General features: G+C 43.2%; 1 protein-coding gene across 2 annotated transcripts in view; it reads right to left on the bottom strand.

The window, feature by feature from the left end:
* LOC112561450 (protein pangolin, isoforms A/H/I/S-like) overlaps window positions 1-22157 on the bottom strand; it is a 63839-nt gene extending 41682 nt beyond the window's left edge. Inside the window, exons 1-3 of one of the 2 annotated variants that reach the window (XM_025235202.1) lie at window positions 21337-22157; window positions 21132-21192; window positions 3154-3239 (exon numbers count right to left, since the gene is read on the bottom strand). In XM_025235202.1, coding sequence (XP_025090987.1) covers window positions 3154-3239; window positions 21132-21192; window positions 21337-21486 — 297 coding nt within the window. In that variant the 5' untranslated portion in view covers window positions 21487-22157. The remainder of the gene's footprint in view (window positions 1-3153; window positions 3240-21131; window positions 21193-21336) is intronic. The other variant, XM_025234351.1, reaches the window with a different exon arrangement.
* Between the last annotated feature and the right edge of the window lie 3243 nt (window positions 22158-25400).

Here is a 25400-nt window from a genome sequence, read left to right as displayed (position 1 = left end):
CATGTGATTGCACCTGTCCGTTGCGACTGGTTATAATTACGCCTAGTTGGTTACACAAAAAAAACAACTCCCGACCCCCATCGTTCTCAAGGTGTTGATAATAAACTTGTCTTAGACATCGATGGTGTAACGGCCAGGCCACAGTTAGTGAAGTTCGGGGGTTGGCGGGAAGCAGAGGTTCGCATACTGCTTTCCCCAACGGTCCTCCCATCAGTCAAACCAGAAGTTCGCGTTGCCAAGGCAACTGGATATCTTCAAGTTTTATTTAGTATCTTCGTTCTTTAATATTTGCGGGAGAGAATCCGATAAGTGGAAACACCTGCCGCGTTATCGTCTCTTGCTTGTTAGGCAACCGCGCAGCTGCCGCGTCTGCCGCCTTGTACTTTTTTTTGGGGAGGTGAGGGGTGGAGAGGGTGGAAGGGAGACGAAAAATCTGCCTGTGACAGTCCATGACTAGACCCTCGACAGACGAACAGCACATGGCATTCTCCAGTTTCTCCTACACTGCCATATCAAGCTATGACACCAATGGGGTAAACTGTCCAAGCGAGTACGGGTATATAATCGTCTGTATGTCCGATTAAATTGCCGAATACGCGAAAAACTGGTGTTGGATTTCATGCCTCCATCTAGAAAAAAACAAAAACAAAAACAAAAAAAGTATGCTAAATCGCGTTTTCGTATGAAGGTAAGTCACAGGCTCCAGATTAACTTTTAAAGTAGTACTCGTAGTAGCAGCAGAACGTGTTTGAAAGGATGGAGGTGAGGGAGGAATGTAAGGTAGTCTCGTGACCTTACGTCGTTGAAAGTGGGTATTAAGACAACCTACTTATCTCGCGGCCAGCTTTTTTGTGAAGGGAGTGACGAAGTGTCCATCTCTCCGTCGATGCCTTACTTTCGCCAACCCTCTACGAAGTCATTCCATGGCTGGGTCAATCACGGAGAATACTCCGTCAAACGGGAATCGAACCGGGTAGTGGCGTGCTTTCAAATTCAGACGTCGTCGTCGTTTCCCCAGAGAAAGACTAGGAAAGCATTGTCTCAGTGAATACTATTGGCTGACGGTGTTCGAAGCGAAAATACCCGAAGTAATCCGACCAATCAGCAATCAAGGTCAACAGCACACTGGCCGCTGCGGCAACTGATAACCGGGTTCATACCCGAGGTGGGCGACATTTCACACCGTAGATTTTATGCTTTGTTATCGAGGTTTGAGTCAACGACATTACACGTATTTCGCCAAAAGCGAGACCTGGCTGCTGAACCACCGGATATTAACAGCAGCCTCTGTCCAAGAAGCCAAATGTAAGGAAAAGCGCTGATGATCCATACAATACATAGTTTACAACCCAATTGTGTGTATCACAGAGCGAGAGATATATTACGCATGAGTTAAAAGAAGCAGAACATGTTTTACAAGACGAAATTAAAATATTTAAAAAAAACAGTATTTTACAAAAATTACGATAAGACCAAAACTAATAAATCGCTCCTTAGTAGTCAGTCAATACCATAAACAAACGCCTCGGGATGAGTGGGAAGAGAACTCACGAAACTCATTTTCAGTAATTGAGCTCACCTGACTTTTATCATATCGCAACCTTTTATAGATGAACGCACACGCAACTCGCTTGTAACATTGCTCTCTCTCTCTCACACACACACCATCTGCTGCCACGGCTTAAAGACTGGCGACCACACAGCCGTTATCTGCTATGGTTACTAGTGCCACACCACTGCACCTGGTGCTCTCTACACCACACCACCGCCATCAACTGCAAGTCGATGAGCATCACACACTTGTCGCACCCAGCTCGCCCAGAGCATCGCTAGACCGAAAGATCACGCCCAGCCGCTTCGGGTTTCTGTCACAGCCTTCCAGAATCTTCGATCCTATAATATACACATACACACAACCACTTGCACCCACCCAGGAAGAAAACTGCATCTGTTGCATCTGAAGGAGCGTCGCCAACTCACTTGCGACTCAGTTCATCCATCCTCTCTCCGCTTCCACCCCTGGTCACACGTCGATGGCTGAGGCAGAGGACCAGCTGCACATCATCTAACAGTATGCTAGTGTCGACACTGAGTGCGGTCTGACAAACAGAATGTTTAGTGTCAACACTCAGCGCGCTCTTTTTAACCAAGTAGTTGTCGGGTCCTTGTTAATACTGCCTACAACAACAGATTATACACGGCTGCCTCGATTACAAAGAAAGAAAAAAAGGAGGGAAAACGTTCTTATTCAAGGATCGTGGAGCTTTCACAGTGATACGAAAAGAAAGGTCGGGTGATGTTATTCAAGGAGCATTGTGTTTCGGCAGGATGAAAAAAAAAAGTTTTTATTTCGATGCGATGAAACAACAAAGCGGACTGTCCTGTTTTTTCGCCGAAACTTCACTCCAGTAGTGTGTGACTGATTTAAATTAGTCTGGTTGGTAGGCAGTGGGGATAGGAGAGGGAGTAAAAATGTTCTTTCCTCAGCTGAGAGTAGTCTCTCTTCTTCATCTTTTCCTCTTTCCTTCCTGGAGACTCTTCCTTTTCTTATTTTCTTATCTACGCCTTCGTTGAAAACTGCATTTTATTCTGGCCGTGGATACTTGTTTGCCGACGAGGCCATCTTGATCGCCCAACGCTTACATTAAGCTTTAATGGCGCAAAGACTTCGCAGGTGCGGTTTACATGCCTTATCCGAGCAGTTGTCAACAAACGAAAGTTCGAATGATATCCTGGTGGTAAGGGAGTTACCTCTGTGCTAGCCTGGAAGACAGTGTAACGCCAGCTATGACCAGGCGCACAGTACTTGGTTTGGCCTAGCTGGCTAGCTAACGCTTAGCCGATAATAATATTCATATATATATAAGCATCACTGCCGACTGCTTCACGATATCCATTCCCCGTAGCGCGTAGAGACGTGCTGAGATGGCCACTGGTCACACTCTCCACACTACCAAAGTAGGGGCAATGGGACAGAAATAGTCGGCAAGATAGCTGCTAAGACGATCAGTAACACTCTCGCAATTTTTTGTTGTTAGGTTTTTAAACGAGGGCTTACTGATGGAGTTATTTATTTCCCAGCCTAATCTGAGATACAAACCGTTTTATCAATACTTGTTGGTCTCTCATAAACACAAATGAAGCACTACTCACCCCGTTGGGGTAGGGGGCGTAGGGTGGGAGGAAAAATCCCATGGATCCTTGTGGTGGGACCGGTCCAGGTGCTCCGGCTGTTTTGTCTGCAAAAAATATTTAAAAAATAAGCATCACCAGTCAAGCAAATATCTTTTATATCTAGATGATATCTTCTAATATATATATAAAAGATAAGTGTGTGTGTGTTAATCGAAGTAAGCTTGTGCTAGAAAATACCACTTGCATCTCATCAAAAGGTTACAGATAATGAAAGAAAGAAATCGTCGATCAATTCAAGTCCCCGACAGAGTCAATAAAGTTGGCAATGGCAAACCTGTGGTAAACCGCAAACATATCATTACCATCTCTACCAGTTTACCGCCCATCCATCACCACCATCATCATCATTATCAACAAATCCTAATCCCGGGGAAAGTTTTTTTTTTAAACAGCGACTTTCCCCTGTTCGTGTGTCCACTTAACAAAACTGCGTGCATCTTGCTATCACGTGATCAATCAGCGTCCCCATCAAGGAGCAGGTCTGCGCGTCCCGCACCTGTACGTCGCCGCACGTGGCGCCATGAGAGCGTCGCGCCGTCACCGTCAGGATTCTCATCGGCGCACCTCAGCAGCCTTTCTGCTCGTCCAGCACCGCATCTCCAGCGAGCTCAGAGTGGGATCTGATCGCAGGCACCGAAAACATGACGACCGCAACGGGGGCAAAGGGTGAGAACACCGACACAATGCGGAGAGGCACAGCAACATTCAACTGCTATGAAAGAGGCTGTCGCTGGCACCGTGGCAACAAGGGGGTGGGCAAAATCTTCCACATTTCCTCCACTAAGATTCCTGTGTGCGCTTTGCTGCCACTTTCACCAAAAACTTGGGGTCATTTGTCGAACAAAGTGCAGTCGGTGCACCAGTGCACAGAAAATAATCTTAGCATCTTTTCGCTCCCTCTTTTGATTGTATCTTTAAAAAAAAAGTTTTTACACAGCCCTTTAGACTCCCTACACACCTGTTACTATTAGTAAAACACACCACGTACAATTTTAACAATCGAGCCTCTTTTATAGTTTATTTTTCCTTCGTTTTACTCTCTGTTTTACAGAAGGACGCTTGGGGTAACTTAAGGCCAACCTGATGTCTGGTTCTGCCCCGACACGGGCCCACTGAAGGATGCCACAAACTAGAAAGACTATTAGAAAGTGAGGTGCATGCCTTGTCAACTACCTACAACTATATTACCTATCTTCTCCCCTGACTTGCACAATTGCAAAACCGATACCCCATTTTTTTTTTTTTTTTTTTTCAGTTTCCCTAATCATTTTAAAACGGACACGTAAAATACGGTTCTCGGCAGCATCTGGCTTGAACCCAATGTATGTTTGATGAGAACGGGATGCATGCTCTTTCGGTTATTTGTGTTATATTTTTCCATCTCCATCCCTACTAGAAGCCTCGCTGTGGTTGACAGTTCATTGCCAACAGGCATTCACTGCCGTGTTTCTAAAAAGTCGGCTCTCCGATATACGACTGATAATGCCAGTTTTATGAGATAATAGAAGACGATGTGGACGGTGTAAATACTGATGACATGAATCGTTATACAGTCAATATAATCAACGACTTACTTCTAAGAGGTTCATCTTACTTTAGCTAACTGTAACCAGCGACTCATAAAAGTGTCACATAAAGACAGCTGATTGCAGCAGCTTTCTCTACCCGCCCTCTCTCTATGTTCGCCGATGTATTTACAAGCACTTGACCCGGCACAAGAGCACATGCATATTATTCATATATCAGTAAACAGACGGGTCAGCAAGCAAAGGTTGAAAGTGTCAACCCTTTTCAAGTCTTGTCTGAGACAGCAGAAACAGAGTTTCTTCGCTTCAATGCTCACTTCAAGTCAATTCAAAATGTCATTTTGGACTGAAACATAAGTAAAATAATCTTGATAACTTCAAACGTTAAACTTCTTAAATTGTTAGAAAAAAAGGCATGACGAAAAAAAAGGTGGCTGGAGGTTTTCAAAAGAGAATGGCAACATCAAAGTTGGATTGTGAAGACAACAATCAACAACCCCCAATGACAGGAGCACAATGATCAACAACCCTTTGAGACTGATGTACAGAGAAAAAGATTCCTTTAGGACTGGATTACTGACATCAACAATCTTCAAAAATAAACACAAGAGATGAATATTCCTTTTAAGAAGGGTCCTAAAGGGAAAACGCACAATTCACGGTGTCAATTAAAGTGTTAAATAGCAATATCTGGATACAAACCATATGCAGTGGACAAATCAGATATCTTTTTATTCCTCAGAAAACTAATCTGTTCATGCATAAATCTACGATGTAAATGACAAGAAGACTGCCTTTTTTCTTATCTGATTTACTTTCTTTAACCTCACTCTCCTTGAGATCAATATCTGAGGGACACTGCCCATCACTTTTTCATTGTTTTAGCTATTCATCTCAATTCTTACAGGTAAATGTTTTAAACAAGTTCATAACATTTTAAGTGCTTACACCTAGAGGTAAAAAAAGGTCGAGTTTTTATAAATATTGGTAAGAATATTGTTCACATACATGCATTAATGAAAGGGCAGTTGGTGGTGGAGTGGCTAATGCGCCTGTCACCACCACAAAGAAAATCTGGTGTTACCGGTTCGTTATCTCTGCTCCCACATACCTCTTTCTCTCTCTCTGAATGTGACACCTGTTTACAGGGCTGACTGTGGTCTCCTTCATTCTCCACAGAATGAGAGAGACAGAGAAAGTGTGTGTGTTCACAAAGATGCATTTGATGCCTACTCTAAAAATGTGTGCTTGTGTGCCTGTTCGTAAAGCATTCTGACTCTATGTGGTGCTTGGGAAAGGCACTTACATATATGCAATAATTAAATTAAACAGAATTGTGTGAGCATTCAGACTCCATGTTGTGTGCATGTGTGTGTGAACACTGTTCTTAACCAGACAAGTATCCTCGATGCTTTGCAAAGTTGTGTGTGATGGTCACAGGAAATCTGAGGTTGTGGGGTGAACTCATGGGACATTGTAGCTCTGGTCAACTAGCTATTTCCAAACCTGTTTCCCAATACATCTGCCAGTACAATGGACTGTGGGGCACTTTAGAGGCTTAAAGCTTCAGCTCTTTGCCCAGTTAACAACAGCCTTGAGAGAGATCACCAAAGGGCAGGCTTTTCTAAAATGTGGTCAATGATCGCTTTAGGCTGTTGTTTTGAAATTACTTTTGTTTTCATTGATAACAAACACTAGTTGTTTTTTTTAAATGACTGGTTATTCCTACATGCTCTTTCATTACCTTGATAGTATCTAGTTATAAAGTTCAAAGGACAAGTGCTTTGTTTGAATAAGAACTGTCTCCTGCAGCTCACTGCTACTTCACTAGATCCCACCTGACTGTTAACTAAGCTTCTGAGACAAACCAATCCTGCCCTCTAACTTCCATGCACACCCTCGGATACGAGATGAGGTAGGCGATCAGGCTCATCGCTTCAGCCGTGTGAAAACAGCATCAGACACTAATACTGTGCCTGATGTACTGCATGAGGAATGGTACATCCCATCAGAAAGGCTATGGAGCAGCAAGAATGCTTCTGGCTTTCGCGCAGACTTAGAGCTGCATGCCATCAGTTTTCATTGACACCTTCGAATTATAGCCAACTATGACAGAGACGTTCTACTCTTATTGAGTGTTATGATAGAAAAAGAGAAGGTCTGCTAGCACCCATGCAAGATTTGTAGTTAAGCGAACCCCCTCTCCTCACCTATCCACCCTTCAACAAGGATATAGCGCTCGTTTTAGTAAAACTGATATTATGGAATCGAATGTTTTATGAAATTCCGGACTGGGTCCTAATGACAGCAAAAACAAAAAAAAAAGCAAAGAAAACTTGCCAATATGTGACATACAGAAACATGTTGTTTGGTGATGCTTTACACAGAGTCAACAGATGCGGCGGCTAGTCTACCCTGTTAACAGGTGTCTCACATACAGAAAGAAACTGCGTTATGCCCCTGAACAGATCTGAACCCATAACCCACGATTCTCAATGAAAGGGTGACTAGCACTTTACCCATGTGCCACCCGACCGTCCGCCGATGATGAGAGAAATGACATAGAGGTTTAAAAATAGAAGCTCCTGTCGTTGATAAACGGACCCCACCAAAAACCAAAAAACTTGGGGCATTATGGCATCACAAATCTGCTGACGCCTCTTAACGTTTCAGAGTCGTCGCTGAACGGTAAAATCCGATAGCCACCCCAATCCCTCCCTCAGACAGGACGGCGCCCGAAAAACCGTCCCAATCTAAGGGAAACAACTCCTGTGCTCTTGCTGCCAAAAAACTTTTCTCGTTTGTCCGCACATGGGACGTGGGCGAGGGTGAGCAGCGCGGACATGGTGCGCCTAGTGTTCCCTCCTGGCTGATCGGCATGTTGAATGTAGGGAAATTTTACCACAGCATTCTAGCCCCTAAAATGATATATATAAATACAATTTTCTCAACTATTGAAAATCCTAAATATATTTTTCCTATCGCCCCAGGGATAACGGGGTACGCAAGCACCCGTCTGCCAAAAACGCTCTATCACACTGCGATCAGAGAGCTTTGAAGTTGACGGCCAGCTTCCTGTCTGATTAGCATCAAAGAAAAGTTTGAGAGAGAGAACGAGAGAAGAGAGGAGAGAGGGCTAAATTAGTAGAGAAGACAAAAATTAGGGGTTGGGGTGGCAAGGAGAGAAATGAATCCTTGCTTTCCTTTTTCAAATAAACCTAAAAAATAGCACTATTACTATATAGAAATCATTTATTTTGGTGTTAATGTTATTAAGCCTTGCCAAACTTATCGACATATATTCCCAAAATCGTAGGAAAGCAAAACAGAATGATTTACTCCTGTATCTCACTTGGCAATGTCGCTGTGAACTTCGTCCTCTCCTCTCCACCTTCGCTAAGTGTTGTTTGTTTTGTTTTTTTTCCCTAATGTCTGCCGATCTGATCAAAGTTAAAAATTTCATGCTGCCTTCCATCACTGATCAACTTTACCTTTCAAAAAAAAAAAAAAGTCTTGAAAGAGCAAACGAAGGAGAAGGCATTTATAGAAGCAGTTATTTACCACCAATGTCTATAAAAGGCCAAATTTTGGAATGAACTGCAAAGAGCTTTCTCCTAATATTTTGTCAAAATCGACCTTAAAAAAACCATATGCCGACGTACGTACTAATGAGCCAAGTGACATTAACAGTCAGGCACTTATAACTGTCATGTCCGCTACCTCTCTATCTCGGTATAAAAATCGGTGTGTGTGTGTGTTAGGGGGTGGAGGGGTAAGAATTCCAGCAATTTGTTTCTCTTCTCCAGCTACATCACCCCGATGGCACCACCACCACCACCACTACTACTACTACCCGTGGCCGCCGGGGGACATGTGCCCCTCGTCTGCCCACCCTCACCCCACCCCACAACTCCCTCCCACTCCCTCCGGGCTGCTGTCAAATGGTGTTGCACGACAAACACGCCAATTCCCCGTGACCAGCGCGTAACGGCAATCAATAAACACGACCAAGCTCCAGCCATTCAATTCAAAACTCCAAGCCATCAACACTAGTGAAACCGCCTCCGCTTCCCCTCCCGAACCTCTCGTTCCTATCTGTTTTTGTAGTTTTGTCAACGCTGGGCCCAAGGTCTCTTCCACGGAACTCTGTGTTCGGTTCTTCACGCCATCATTGGTGATAGCAACGTTCAAAGTAACTCATGTCACCGTGTCATCGACTGCAACCACGCACCTATTCATATGTCTGCGTGTATGTAAAGGTGTAAGGAAAAGCTGAGCATCACAAAGTCCACGCTCACACGTACACGAGACAGCCTTAAAACCGGCCAATGGAAAATAAATCATGCTCGACCACTTCAGTCCACTCTCGTACAACTTCCTCCGTCGCCTACAAAAGACATAGGTCCAATCGCATTGCAGGGTGAAGAGCAGCAAATGGAGAGAGAGAGGAAAGACCAGCTACAGCGACCAGAGTCTAACACAAGAGGACAGCACGGCGCACTGCATTCCTGGAAATGAAACCCTTTGTGCGCCGGGCAGTGTCAAGTGGTCAAGTGCATCATCCACCATCACGACAAAGACAGCATCCGACGCGAGATGCGCACTCCAGTTTTAAAATGCGTGGCGACATCTGCCAAAGAAAAGGAACGGTCGCGTCGCCCCCGACCCCCACTTCTCTTCCCTTTCACATCCTCGTTGACGTGTACAAGCTGTGATTATTTGTCCTGGCAATTAAGATGAGTGTCGCCGCCTCGGACCTGGGATTTTTCGTGACCGGTGCGTTTGAGGGGAGGCATGCACGACTCCGGCGGGAAAACGCCACGGAATGCGAGGGGAAGGAGGTAGGAATGGATGGTGACTGCCCAATGACCCGAGAAAGATATGGAGGAAGCAATCGCTGAAGAGCTGCAGCTTTTCTGAGTCGCAGTGACACTCGCGGTTGTGACCGATAACTTGTTTGCTGTGTCTTACTGCTAGACACTCCGCACAGGTCACACCACAGGTCGTTCGCACACATTTCCAAATAAGCTATCGCTCATTTCTCACAAGCCTTTCTCTTCATCCTTCCATCATCCCATGCACCCAATTACGATGGTCTAGATAACGAATTTCAAAAACATAAAAGAAAGAGAAAAGAGAAAGAGCGTCAAAAGACTTCAAAAGCGCATTTCACCTTTTGATCTCAGAACTATTATGTGTGCGTGTGTCTGTCACACCTGGCGGTCACCTCCCTCCCACAGCTCACCGTTCCCCTACCCCTTCCTCCATGACCGACCGTCCAACACCTTGTCCTGCAACCACCGCCAAGGCAAAAAATCTCGGCGATGTATCAAGAATTTACCTCCGGACTACGGTGCATCAGGGTGCCCCACTCCAACCTCGCCCCCACACTGCCCTAGTGCCCACATATCAAAAGTCGACTCTTGTCGGCGACTCTGCGAGCCCGAGCAGATGTCTGTTGACCAGTTTTTCCGTTAAGATGACAGGAATATGGCTCGATAACCGGCAGAGTGACCAACAGCCGTCAAGCACGATGACACTTGAGTGCCGCCTCGACTGCACAGCATATTTGGCTTGACCACCTGTACACTATCGCGTCTCGTATCGCACCCTCGGGTGAACTCTGTGGACGCGTAACATCCCCAACTCCCTCATCCCCACCCCCAGCTTACAGCTACAAAAAAAAAAAGCTGGCACCGAGCGCTACGGATGGAACGGGAGCGGGAAGGGGAGGAGGAACGAGAGAAGGAAGGCGGCGTGGGATGAAGGTGCGCAAGAAAGGAATGCCACAACAGGACCTTAACAATGGTGCCGGTAATTGCCAGCATCGATCTGACCAAGGCACTCCGCCACTACTAGAAGGCCAGTTATACCCCTAACTCCACTCGCACGACCTCACACAACACTTTCCTCTCGTGGCTTCTAGTATTTCCCCTGCGCTTTTTCTCCGCTCCTTTTACGTCTTTTGTAAATTATTTTTTAATTTACGTTTTGAGCGTCTGTCGCAGTAGAATCTGGTCAGTTTATCCTTAATTCTACGCTTACATTTGAACGCTTATTTTGCCGAGCTTCTGAGGTCCCTGCGCCTCGAATGTGAAAACTATCACTCTAGCTCGCCACATTTGCAGACCGCTCATAAAACACTATCAGGTCCCTACCAGTCTAACATCTAAGCACGTCACCTTGGGGTAATGAGATTCCCCATCACCACACGACGCTTGTGTCCACCTACATTCAATCAGTTCTATGACCACTAAAGCTTATCTCACATCCAGAAATGCTAGGCGGGAGGCAATGTCTCTGGAATCCCGGCGTGGTGGCCATAGGCTAGCCCAGCTGAAAATCCAGCGCCAGGCTCTGTGGGGGCGACACAACTGAAACGGACCTCGATTAAATTAGTCCGCCCAATCACCGAAGAAAATCGCTGCATTTGGTCCATCAGGAGATTAGGGGAGCGGGGCTCCGTAAACGTGTCGGCTCGTATGTCGGGGCTAATTTGTATTATCGACAGTGGTCTTTGAGCTTCCATCACTGTCGCCAGTGAACTCCCCCACCCCATCCCACCCACCAAAACAGCCCCGAGTACCTGCTGGCCTCTTGGCTGCGGCAGCTTACGAGCGTCGTACTGCGGGTGCCTTCTTGCAGCGAGGTGACACTGCCTTCCACTGCACGACACGCGGTGCCTCCCGTCCCTCCCTGGGTGTCTCCATCCCTCCCTTGCTGCCTCCATCCCTCCCTCTCGGTGTCTGATCGACCCCTTCACAGATTATTTTTAATACAGTGCAAGCGAACGCTGTCGGCTGCGACTTGGACGGAGAGCTGGAGTCAAACCCTGGGCTTCCAGCTTTAATGTCCGCGTAATAAAACATGATGATCCGATTTAGTTATTTATCACCAAGTCTTGTCGCGGCTCATAAAGGTGTCACCGTGCACACAACCGACCTGCCTACGTGTTTTTGTACGTGCGTGTGTGAGAGTGAGAGAGAGAAGGGGGAGGGTGTCCAAACTGGTCAAAACGCAAGAGGGATGGTGGTGCGGGACCGCGCGGCACTTGGTAATAAGAAAGAAAAAAAAAACCACTCTGATATGCTAGCCTGCAAAAAAAGGAGAATTTTAATTGTGAACATATGACGCTGTCACACCGGCCATTATTCCAAGTCAAACAAGACAAGCAAAGTCAGCGACAGCCTGCTGTCTCACGTCACGTGATGTCCCTCCTGCTGAAAACGGACACGCCGCAGAGAAAATACACAAACCAAACACTCCACTTTGGCAAACCCCTGCTGTTGGGATTAAAAATAAAAAAATATAATCCTAGTCACCGCAAAAAAAATATTTACAAATGTTAGATTATTCGTCTGACTTTTGCTAATCCTAGGCAGATACAGCCTCGGTCGGCTGAGTTGGGGATGAAATTTTCTTTTTTCTTCTCTTTTGAAAGTCTTCGCACTTCTGAAAAAATTGTGACTTAAGACACGATTTCGAATGCATATCGGCAACACCCTAATATTGTCCCAAGGTTTTGCGGTCGCTGTGGCATGAGAGAGGTTTAACGGGCTTTGCTTTTTAAATCAATGCCCCCTCGCCCCCCGTTCCAACCCACACACACATCGGGAGCCTGCTGCCTGCCCCACGGAGGTCTGGCCTGCCAGCCACGTTGTGTTGGGCCATGGATGCCAGTGTGTGGTGGTGTACAGTCGCCCGGCCTCGTCCCTCCCCGAGGGTGTAGATGGCCAGGGAGGGGTGTAGGTACCCAGGGGAGGGGAGGGGTGTAGGTACCCAGGGGAAGGGAGGGGTGTAGGTACCCAGGGGAGGGAGGAGTGATGAGTGGTCACAGAGTGGCACGCCTGCACTGTTGATGGCGGCAAAAAGCGCGATGGTGCAGCTGATGGCTGGCCGCTGCCCACGTCCTCGCTGGTGCCAAACGGCAAGCTCTGCACCTCCCAGGTCATGCTGACAAGTCGTGTGTGACCACACTCGCCGTGACGGTCAAAACACTTCTCCCAATCTCAGACTTTCGTCGTGCAGTTTGCCACGTCATCTCGTTGGCTATCAACGACTCGCCGGATCGGAATGCGCGTGCGCAGCGCACACACTGAGAACCAAACCCTTTCCCTTTCATGCGTCTGTGCTTGCCTCAACATCTGCAAGGGAAAGGGGTGGGGGCCTGTGAACACAATTTTCCTTTCAGCGACTTTTTTTTTTTTTTTTGTCTTGATGTTCGTCAGTGGGTGCACAACCTCTGACCACAGTCTTGACTGGCACAGCGCGGCCATGTCTATGGCAATAAGCGTCCAAGAGCTGGCGCCCACGATATGGACATAGCACCTGGCGTGGATCCTCAGCTATTAAACACAAAGATGCCGCCGCCAAGCTTTGACAGCGCGGCATGAGGTTCCAGTTCTCACACCTTGCCACCTTTATACATATAGACACTGACACTTGGCGTCTCACCCTCTGAGCTCTACTCCTGTAATTTGCTGCGTTTTCTCGGCTTCAGCGTGCTTTAATATAGATTTTTTCTAATGCATCGATCAGCACAAGGGAAAGATGTAGAAAATTGATAATTTGCGTAAACCCTCTCACACTCACTACCCATACAAGGTTTTTTTTAAACTTAAAATGAACGTCATTTACCCTAGCACCATCCTATCAATCCATTTTCAAGCATCTCATTTAGAGAACATTTTCTTAAAATTTCCAATAGCAGAAATCATATAACTCTTTAGTCGCAAGCTTTCCTATGAACACTCTCAACCCTTCCACGGAACATTTGTTATACATTTTAAGTTACCAACAGTGTTCACTTTCGAGAGTTTTCAACTGTCTTAATATTTATCTTCACCTTTCTTCCGTGCCCACCCCCCACCCCACCTGTCTACTGCTGAAGCGCTCCACATTGGATGTAATAGCTCCTCTGAGCTGTTGTCTCCAAAAGTAGCTGAATGAAAACAGCAACAAATGACAACCCTCCACCTCAAAGAACACAGGCCCATCGCTTACAACATGCAGCAACCTGGTGACAAACACTTGACCTGCGGACTGTTTTATCTAAGCAATAACAGACTGTATTATATAAGCAACAAAATTAACATCAAACATAATAATTATGATACTTTCTCTGCACTTGGGCTGTTGATAGCTTTCTTTTAAAACCTATAATTATATAGCAGCAAACACAGACTGCCCTAACACCTGATTTAACAGGCCTCAATGGTGATTTATTGTGACTAAAGTTTTCTCAACACCACTTGTCAAAGAAAAAAAGGCAGTTAAAAAAACGTAATATTGTTAACTACCTGGCTATTTAATGTTTTTTCCACACACTAGTTCTATATTATATATAACAAATATGTATGGTTATTCTGTCTGACATGGAGGTTGAGTGGAGTGGGGAACTGACTTGTTTCACTGAACATTTATGTTTTACACGACATTAAATGACAGTAATTTTGTGTGCCCAACACAGATACAAATCTATCAATTTTTCAGATAAATAACCATGCACAATGTCAGGTTAAGAAGATATAAAGCTATTGTTGTGGCTGATTATTTACCTTATTTTATCCCCCCGTGCCATTATGTGCTTTTGCATTCAGCAATATGTAGTGAACATAAAAAAGAAATTATAAATAAAAGCTTAAGAAATTACTGAAATGGAAGCAAGGAATTCCTAACTTCTTCTCCCCACATACCCCAAAAATATATTTGGGAAAATTAAAAGCTACCATAACATTTTAAGTTTATTAGTGACCAATATATAAAAAAAAAATAGGTGACTGCAATGCAAAAACTCTCCTAGTAAAATTCCAACAGATTATTGATATAATTGCAATAATCTCCAAAAGCACATCCAAACACATATCATCTACTCTACCATCTCTTACCCAATTTTATAGTTTTTGAAAATATGAAAATCAAAAGCTTTTTTATTGCAGTTACATTTTATTTGGAATAGAGATAATAGAGATTAGTGTAAAACTAATTTACCACATTTCTATCTACTCATTATTACTCAAATTAAACTGCTCGTACTGAAATTGTGTAAAATATGCCATACTTGGTCAAAATGTGAAATTCAAGCCAACAAATTATTTAATTGGAGATGATATTAAAAAATAGCCCTACATTTTCTATGACATTTTACTAAATAACAGTGGATACTTTTAAAAAAGCACACACGCTGGTGAACAATTAAACAAACAAGCACTTAAAAAAAAAACTAATGCCAATCCAATCACCCTGATATCATACTGGAAAATGAATTTCAAGATAGCAGAGTTTGATCCCATAAATATCATACATATATAAACAGCACATACTACAAGAAACTTACAAACACATTAGCTGTAAGAAAAATCATTAACTTGATATATACATGATCTCAAGCCTTTTACCTCCCACACAAATACTCTAGCAAGAACTTGGACTGAAGGACATGCCTAATGCAAAGCATGCCATAAAGTTTGGTTAAGTCCATACAATTAGGAACTACAACAGCTTTTAGTTTTCCACGTACAAACCAATTACTGCAACTACAACTGACGAAAATCTTGTAACACAACAGCAACCATGGCACAATTAAAATTCATTAATGGTAATCTGCCAAAGTCATTATAGTTCTTATAATGGCATAGTCCTTATTCACTCTATCTACATGAGGACAGGAGCATGGCTTACAATGACAAACATAACCTGGCCATGTTATGGAATTAACTCTACATCAACATCTGCCAGTCAACCTGGAGGAATCTATTCTTGTTGAAGATTATGAAATATACATCTCCAATGAAGTTGCTGATAATGTAACGATTGTGGACAACAATAAAAAAAGCTCATCATATCTGGACCTCCCTATGTTCCACAAAAAGACCAACGCTGCATCACTATTGCTGTATCACCATTAAGCACATCCTGCTTTTAAAGTTTTGGGGGGGGGGGGGTTTCTTATCCTTCTACAGTCCAAAAATTCATAACAATAACATTTCTTGCTGGAAATGTCTAGTATCTTTTAACGCCTTTTGGACTAGAACTTTTAGTTTCTATTACTTTATTAGAAACAAGCATTTTTAGAATGCCTTGATTATTAATTTAGCATTTGTGTTATCCCAGTGAGATGTTCTACACCAAGCCCAATATTTTCGATGGCTGGATGGATTTAGGCATACTACTGATGCATGCATCAGAATACTGAAAAACCTACTGTTGAAAATGCGTTTAGTGTACTTAACCTACCGTCATAACTTACCCTAAATTAACCATAAACATGCTCAGAACAATTACATTAGCCTACAGTAAGGCTGAATTATTTAACACATGAGAGTATTGTACCACACATATTAAGAGACCAAGAATGTCAGGGACTGTCTGTATAACATCATACTGCACAGTGGGAAGTTATAGAAAATAACACCAATACTAAGCTGCTATAGATCATGTTATTTGGAAGTCTAAAGATATATACCATATATATACCTATGACTATATAAGTTTTCTTGCACCAACTTACCAAGCCAAAAGAGGTCTAACCAGTAAGCGCATGTTGCAAGTGCTGGAACAAAATCTACTCAAACTTGACACCTCATAAAAGTGAACAAAAATGCATTCACAGGCTACAGCACCACTAGACACTTCAAGGCTGAAACGAGTGATTTCTCTAAGCCTTCTCCACAGGTCATGGCGAAACTCAGTTCTTTGTTGCCATGCAAGAGTTGAAAAGACAAGCCGTTGGTTGAAGTCAAAAGTTAACAGCGTTTAATAGCTTGCCCTCTTTAGAAGGCAGGGATAAGAAAATCCCTAAACTACAAATTTAGTTTCAAGATGTCGGCGTCGCAGATCTGCAGCAAAATGTGAGGAGCATCTCAAGAGTCGCTGCCGTGCTGACTCCGTCACTTAAAATACAGCAGCACATTTTGTCTCTGGGTTCCTGATGAAATTCGTTCTTGGTCAAATAAGGAATACACACGTTCCCTCTACATTATCAAAAGCTAGCAGGCAGGTGTTCAAACACATCAAACTATTTGCGACTAACAGTGTAAAGCTAAGATGAATAGCCTGCTACCCCGCCATGGCCGCTGAGGAACAATGACAAAAAACTGTTAAGGTAAAACGTTTGTCGAGGTTGGGATGCTTTTTGTAAGAAAGTTTTTAAAGTCACACAAATCCGTGGTGACATTTTAAACTGTTAAAGACAACTGATCATGTTGGGTACCTATCGCTGCTTTTCAATGAGTACATTGTTCTAATTTCCATGCTACTGGCTCCCGACCTCCAAGAATCTAACTCGTGCGCAAATTCTGTTAATCAAATTTTCTTTTTTTTTTTTTTTGCCGCTTCTGTTAGTGTTTTAATTTGTTTTAAGTAGCTACTTTCACTTTTGCTATAGGACCGCCCGCCCCCCTCAAATTCACCGAAATCTAAGTATTGTAATGCCGAGTACATCACACCCAATGATCCCTCCAACAAACCACATACATTTACACTTCCCAACTTCTTATTTACTAACTCTGCTGCGTTAACAATAATGTGAAGAATGGCTTCTTGGTATAACCACACAAGACAGATAATATCCTAGCACCAACAGGTATATGTTGAGCAAAATAAAATGTCTACCTCCAAGTAATTCTATATTTTATTTAAAAAAACAAAATAGGGCCACTAATAACAGTGAATCATTTTGTAAAATAAGCCAGGCTTGTGTTCCATCACTAAATACAACATAAGGCATTTGAGTCCTCTAAAGCAGTAGAAGCAGAATAAACAAATGTTACGGTGAATTCAAGTAATTGTGTGTGCATGCTGTTATCATGTATGATTTGGTATGTGATTATGTCTTGTCCTAAAATGGATTAAGCTATTTATAAGACAATGCAAATGTGTATGTACAACAGTGTGTGCATATACGTGAAGATGAGTTTGCTGACAAACGGAAAAAGAAAGGAAAAACAGCCCTCTTGAAGAAGCAACAGTATTCTTTGTGATTCCCCCTGAAAGTACAACAGCCCTTTGGTATTTTAATAAACTGACTGATCAGCGAAAACAGCTCTCTGCCCCATTGTCCTCAAAGAACATATAAAAGAAAACATGCTGGGCTACAAGCTGGAGAATAAATGTCAAACAAAAATGTAGCTCCTTGATGATACCTTAGACATGAAGGATAACTTTGCGAAGACTGCTGGCATTACCAATGATGATTGCATTTAAATGCTAAGGACTTCTCTTTACTTCAAGAGCAAACCTTCTTTACACAATCATGAAGAGATCATATATGTTAAACATAACATTATGTATGTGAAGGTTTTTCTGGTCGCAATACAAACAATACTTTCCTACTTTAAGTCAACACAGTCTTCACTTTAATAAATTCCCGATTAACTCTTTTCATTTTCTATTGCAGATACAATAAATATATATATTTTCAAAGTTTTAAAAAATTCATTATGAAACTCTTTCCTTGCTTTATATATTTTAATGCATGTTTCAATAGATAAAATCCAGCTACAGAATAAGCAATTCCAGTACTGTTAAATCAACTGCAAAAAGTAGCAGAAATCTTAGAAACATTCTTTACATGTCTTTACATGATCAGAAGTATTGTTTTATATAAATCCTGGTTGTTCTCATATTTAATATGTGCAATTTTCTGAAAAGATAAAATATGAAGCCTCCGACTAGTTTTGAAATCATATCTAACAGTCATCAGTAATTAAAATGTTTGCAATGATATTCCATTTAAACATTTACATATTTTTCAACTTTCTGCTATTTTGTGCATCTCTTTCCTTTTCTTTGAGTTTTGTGTTTTGGATTTTTTTAGAAGGAATTTAAGACAAAAGAGTGAAACATTACTGAAAGACATAGAGAAGCAGGCTCTCATTTTTACAAATGCAAAAAATTATTTGTTTTGCTCTCTAAATAAGTCACATCAGCAAAATTATGTGCTGAAAAGTAACATATCAGAAAATAGAGGCCTACTTTATGTTCATTTGAAGATTGAAGATGCCTGCTCTTTACATCATGAAACACTAGATTATTTGCTATTTTTCAATTCCCATCAAGCACTAGCTATTAAAGCACGGACCATCACAAAAACACCTCTCCCTCTTATACACAAAATGATATACTTATTAAATCTTGGGAAAACTCTATTAAGACTTCAAGAATATTTACTAATGCTGTTGACAGGATACATAACAGATTTTGTTCCTGTATTCCCTAAGGAAATACCTGCCCAAGTGCCAAATGTCTATCACTTTTGTCTATCACTTTTTTCTATCACCAGCTCTTTATTTTTCTAAAAAGTGATGTTAACATAACTAGCATATGGAGGTTTCTGACCTAACTTGATCTGTTCATTCTGTTTTGAATCAATGTCATCTTCTAGATAAATCTTGCTAAATAAAAATTTCCCTCACGGCACTTATCTCCAAGACAAAAATAAATAATGGATTGTGAAATTATGTGGACTTTACCTTCTTATTTCAAAATAGTATGCAAATTTTGCACAAGGACTCTTCTTTATCTAATTTTGATTTAATGGCAGCCTCACTAACACTAACTTGAGAGGTCAAGAGAGACTTGGATGTTAACCCTAAACAAAACAAGTAATATGATAATTTGTTATGAGACTTGTCAGCTTTCCCTTACATACAAATTTCTGAAGGTTTCTAATATTTTAAATAGAACAGCCAACAATACAATCACAAAGGCTAAAAAGCAGGCAAATTCTATTTATGCACTTATATGCCATCATCTTTCTGCCTATTGAGGATAGTGGGTTTTTCTGTTCTCGACAAAAGCATTCCACTTACTTTAATTGGACAACAGGCACTCTCTCAAAGCTTCTTTCCTTTCTCCTTGAACCACGTCCCCATTTACCAGTTCATAATTGTAATGATAAACAAATCTGAGTCTAGAGTTATGTCTCAAAAAAAAAAAAAAAAAAAACTGTCACGCTAACAATTTATCATGTTCAAGATCAAAATTATGAATTTGTTCAAACCTACATCATTACTGTTACAGCTTTTAGTCTTAGCAAAATATATTGTTCTGCCATTTAGCACACGTATAAAATTTAATAATTTATATCTAATGGCGATGGAAATGTACAGAGGGCATACAATTATTGTTGTTGACATGGATGACAACCTCACTTTTATCTATTTCTCACCATATAACTAAATCTTCTCTGTGCATGTGTGTGTTCCCACATGTGTATTTGCAATATAGATAATCATCAGAGCAGCAGCAGCCATAGCAATAAAAATGTTATTTTTAATACAAAAATGAAACTAAACTGGAAGTCCTTTCATGGCATGGTTATTGATTAGAATTTGATCCTCTCAACACACCCTGATTATATTTTCTTAAAAAAACTGAAAATCCACAAAACATTTAAGCATTTGCTGCACGTGCTTAACTGTTCAAAGCTAAACTGCAAAAACATCTGTCACGTTCTAAAAAAGTTAAGTAGTAAACACTGCCATCTGTGCGTTGCAACCAATACAAAATCAGTTTATTTAGATAATTTAGAATAATTTATATTTGGTTATAGCTAAAAAATGGGCAAATCTCCTTAAAAAAAATTTTTTTAATGACAGTACTGACTTTGAGAAGATTGACAGTCACCATCTTGAGAATGTAACTATTCTTACACATTTTAGTATGCCTGTTCATTTAATCATAATCTGTGCATCACAGCTGTTTTATGAAATATTTCTTTAAAACGAAAAGCATGGATATTTAATAATCACTTCTACCCTAAACTGTTTCCAATGATATAAATTATACTCTAAGCCTAGACTGTTAGAAATTTAAAAAAAAGTACTCTGAACAATCTTGAGTCAAAAATTCCATTAAAAAATATGTAGACTTCGTTTCATGACAACAATGTTTTTGAATAATAACAACCCCTGTTATCATCTGTGTTGAAATAAAATCTACGGCCTACACATATCTGCCTTTCTTCTCCTAATCCACAACATGGCCTGACTACTGTCTTTCCTGATGAATAGGTAACAGATGCACGTTTAAAAAAATATTACTGAACTATGCTTTGGTAAAAAAAAAAAAAGCACAACTTGATGCGGGAGGGCGGGGCGAATGGTAAAGAATGTGGACTGCTGCGCAGACTGGCCATAGCCTGTTGTCCTGCAAGCTCTAGCACAAAAGGGCCCGGGGAAGATATAAGGTGCATACTTCCATACTTCAAAGCACGCCCCGGCATACCTCAAGTGCGTGCAGAAAACACTAACAACTCGGATGAAAGGAATAAAATGGCAGATGTGATGCACTATACAAGCAAAACAAACAATGGAGACTGAGATTCAGACTTTTCACATATACCAAGCATGCAACTTTCGGTCAGCTCAAAACCCCGTACCACGCTCCGCTGAGCTCTACACAACCTACCATCGTCCACTCGCGGACCGCTTCCCTCCTTAGATCCCGCATAATTCGACGAATTTTTACCCTGAAACAACAAAGCAGAAAAGTTTCAACGTAAATAAATCCAGATGAAAGGGAGCGCCGGCGCTACAGTTAGGCAAATCGGACCCGCGCGACCTCGAAAAAGATCAAAGGCTCGGCATTTGTTTGAAGAGACCCAAGCACTCACCTCCTCCGTCTCAGTGACTAAACCCAACTTTTCCTCCGAGAGGTTTTCCGATGAACGTTTTTCCTCGTCTTTATTTCCTTCGTCCTTGTACACTTTAACTTCATCTGTAGAGTAAAAATCCTCCGAACCGCCTGAACTCATATGCGGCATGGTCAAAAGTTCTCCACTGTGATCTAATTTTTACACAGGATATTAACGACCCTCAGCACACGTTTTGAATCCGCCATGAATATACTACGTAAAGGCAACTCATAACATCCAATTACCGTCGAGCACTCGTTTCCACAGCCAATGAAATCGCTCGTTACAAGCTCACTTAGTCATGCGGTGTTCCCGATATATTTAGGAACAGAGAGAATGTTGTTCCCTCGCTCGTAGAACTTCGTTGTTGTGTTTCATATTTCAAGCCACTGTGGGCATTGATACCTCCAGCTAAAAGCATGGAATCACAGCAATGAATCGCCTGAACAGAAACCAACACCAACTTCCTTGCCCGGTGGGTAAATTTCCTCACAAGATCGGCGTACGACCTGTCGTCTCATTCTCTCTCTCTGTCTTGCTCACAGGCTGGCTGGCTCGCAGCTCTCTCTCTCCCTCCCTCCGACACAGCGTGCATTCTGTGAGAGTTGTCCGGTCCTTCCACTCCCTCCCCCTCCTTGACGAATATTCCGCACTCACAAACACCTCCAACACGTCAATAAGTTGTGGAGAAAGCACAGCATTAGAGTTGTGTTGTGGTGGAGGGAGGGAAGAGAGGGGGAGAAAGATTAAATTATGACCACAGCCATGACTGCGTGCACCCTCGACCAAGAACAAAGCTGCAGTGAGCCGCGCTAGGCCGTCGCCGCCACCACGCTTGTTATGCGTCTGAATTAGATGTTTTCAGCGCGTTCCCTTTGATCTCGCCGCCGATCTACAATCTCAACCATCTAGCAGGCAGCGGCGTGTTCGCAAAGGTCAAGAGGCGGACTGCGTGGAATGTTGCGTTTTGAGGGTTGCATAGACGTATTACCAGCACAACTAATTCTGCAAAACTGCTATAATGATACTTGCATAAAACCAAAGATGGGTTAAGGTTGTTTTTTTTTTTTCGGGTTTGTTTTGGTTTGGGTTTTTTTTTCAGCTTTGTGTAAATTGTAGCTTTTCGGAAAAGTCGGTACATTTTGACCTCTCGGCGGTTTTCTTTGATCTTTCCGAAAGCCTTTGTGCCACCTTATATGGTATCCGAGCTCGAGCACAGAGGCGGGATTTGTTTACACGGTTGGTTAGGATCAGACCCCTCGCCTCTTTAAACGGACGTACAACTGTAACCAGTGTGAGTAATCGTAAGGCTTAATGTGTTAATCAGAGTTAACGGAGCTAGCTCACGAGTCTACAAGCACCGTTTTTAATGACTCCAGTCGTGACCTTTGTGTCGGATTTCGTTGAAAGCGAGGCACCGAGGAGGTGGGAGCACAAGGAGTGGAGGAGGGGGACAGAGTGGGCCTGGGACCTGTACAGAAAGGAGTGCCCTTCGTACAGAAGGGAGTGTTTTTGTACAGGAGACAACGCTACTATTCCTTATCTTGTTGGAGGACAGGTAGGTTTACAAAAGTAGGAAAAAAAACAAGTTTTTTTTTAAAAACATCACATAGGTACATGCTGATGGGGTGTGTCTCGGGGTGGTTTGGGTTTTTTCCTGGACGGGTGGTGGAGATTTAGGGAGATAACAACAGCCTGAAGGCTCTAGACTTTGGTGGGCACCAGTCCGACAGCTGCTGTATCAGCATCCGAGGGAGAGGTACTACCCGCGCCCCGGGCGGTCAGAGTGCCCTTCCTACTCACCGGCCAGTGGTAACATCGCCATCTTTCTCATTATCAGAGATGCGGTCGCCCAGTTGGGACGATCTGACATCTGTGGCGATGATTAGGTTCGTTTTCGACTTCTTGGGGAGATACCAAATGGGACTGGGGCCTCTACCTGTACGACTGTAAGATTTTTCACAGTTTGTCTCCCCTGTTTTCGGTGTCCATTTGTCTGCTCTTCCCACCCTCAAGAATACCATCTTGGAACAAGCAAGACATTTGCTTCCAGATGATATTTCATTGAGTAAGCTCTGAGACAGCCCAGTATACACATGCGTTGTTGGAACAGCCAAACGCTTGGCTGCTAGTGGGAGAGAGGGAGGAGGGGAGGCAGAATGAGTGCTGTGATTGAGGAGGACATGCAAACCTCTCCGTCCACCCTACCCCATAGATGAAGCGACGTAAAGTGTCTTTGTACCACCTTGCGTGACGCTGACCCATGTCATAAGTAACCTTGACGACAGGTGACACCGTACAAATTATTTACTGCTCGAGGCTGGCGGAGGAGCTGCGGGACACATCAAAGAGCTATCGTCGCTGATGTTGAACCCTTTCGTCTTGCGTGATCTCGCGCAGTGCGTGCCACACGCCACCCCCCACCCACCACCCTTTCCCCATCCCCCCTATGCCAGATCACCACCTCGGCCCTTAATATTTGCCAGTGGTATCTCGCGACCTGTCGATCGCTTTTATTGCTCGACCTGCCTGGCTATATCTTCACTGTCAATTGGCCGACACACTGTTGGGCCATGAAACAATTAAGCGGGCATTACGGTGGAGGGGTGGGATGGGGAGGGGTGAGTCGCAGAGACACACGGGTGTGTACATCTTGTGTGGCCCTCCAGCGTGGCCTGATGGTTTTACGATTTAGTCGTAACAGCGTTTGGCGCGGGGGTCTGCCCACACTGACGTTCCTCCCGCGCGGTCCAGATGGCGCTGCCTCGTTGTTAACCCTCGCTGCGACGTCCCAACTCTTGGAGCAAGTGGCAGGCAGCACGAGGAGGTTTGGGTGGGGAGTGGGTGGGTTGAAACGATGGGATGGAGAAACAAAATTATAATACTGCGCACTGAAGGAGCGCACGCGCACGCTCGCCGAGGGACGACGGAACCACGCACTCGCAGACGACGTTTCTGCTGTGCTCGCGCTGTCGACTGCCACAAAGGCGTCGGGAGGGAGATGTGGATGACGAGAAACGCGACGATGTGTTTGCTTGTTGTTTCACCTTTGACATCTGTTAAAACATATTCCTCTCTGTAGCAAAATACTAGACTCAGGATTTATTTACTCTGTGTGAGGGGGAGTGGAGAGGTTCGGGAGCCTGCGTGTTGATAAATGTCCGTTAGAGAGTGGTTAAAACTCACGAAAAAGTGCGATGTTTGATTGCGTTCACTAGGTTTTTAATCAGCGGAAGGACCGCGTTGCTTAATCAGCTGAACGATCGGGGGACAAACCTTCCACGTCACTAACAGAGGGGAGGGAACATGATGGTATCTCATCGAGCGAGGACTGGCCTCGCGTTTCTTGGTCATCGCAACAGCGTGGACATCTTCCCACGCCTCATTCCCGAGCTAATGATCGATCAAAGAATTAAGATGTAAATATCATATCGCAAGGTACACATGACCACACCAACGCTGAACTCATCAAAGAGCTCAACATGATGCCACGACGCACCTGCAGTAGAAAGTATCCCTGCAAGACTTCGAAATGCAGGGACACTAAATCTACGTTATTCATATAAGACATTTTTTTTTTAGAAAATAAGTCGACAGAAGGATGAGTGATGAAAGGCTTGAGCAGCTTTCAGCAAGTGCGTGGGTGCAGAGGTGCTTGCAAAGAACAAAGTCAATGTGAACTGAGAATCGGGGGTTCTGATGGTAGGGTAACGCAAAGGGTCGACTAAAAAAAATCAACTGATAAGAAGAACAAAAGGGATCAAAAATTAAATGACAGAACATCAGAGAACATAATTTCAATTGTAATAAGAGATTGCTGATGCTAGTCTTCTCGCTTCTTTGTATGCTGGGTCTGACAGCGCTGCGCTTTTGCTTCGATTTGGATGAATCATTGTTTTAACGATGGAAAAGTAGGTGGGGACGTAGGAGGGGGAGGGAACCTTTGAGTCAAGATTCGGATCATGCAAATGATGAAGATGGGGTTGAGATGAAAACATTTTTTTCTAAAGCGCCGACAGTGGTATCGATGAGACACTCTGTCA

This window comes from Pomacea canaliculata, linkage group LG1 (genome assembly GCF_003073045.1).
Source record: "Pomacea canaliculata isolate SZHN2017 linkage group LG1, ASM307304v1, whole genome shotgun sequence".
In the NCBI taxonomy this organism is placed as follows: domain Eukaryota; kingdom Metazoa; phylum Mollusca; class Gastropoda; order Architaenioglossa; family Ampullariidae; genus Pomacea; species Pomacea canaliculata.
This window is presented reverse-complemented; position numbering and strand designations above follow the sequence as displayed.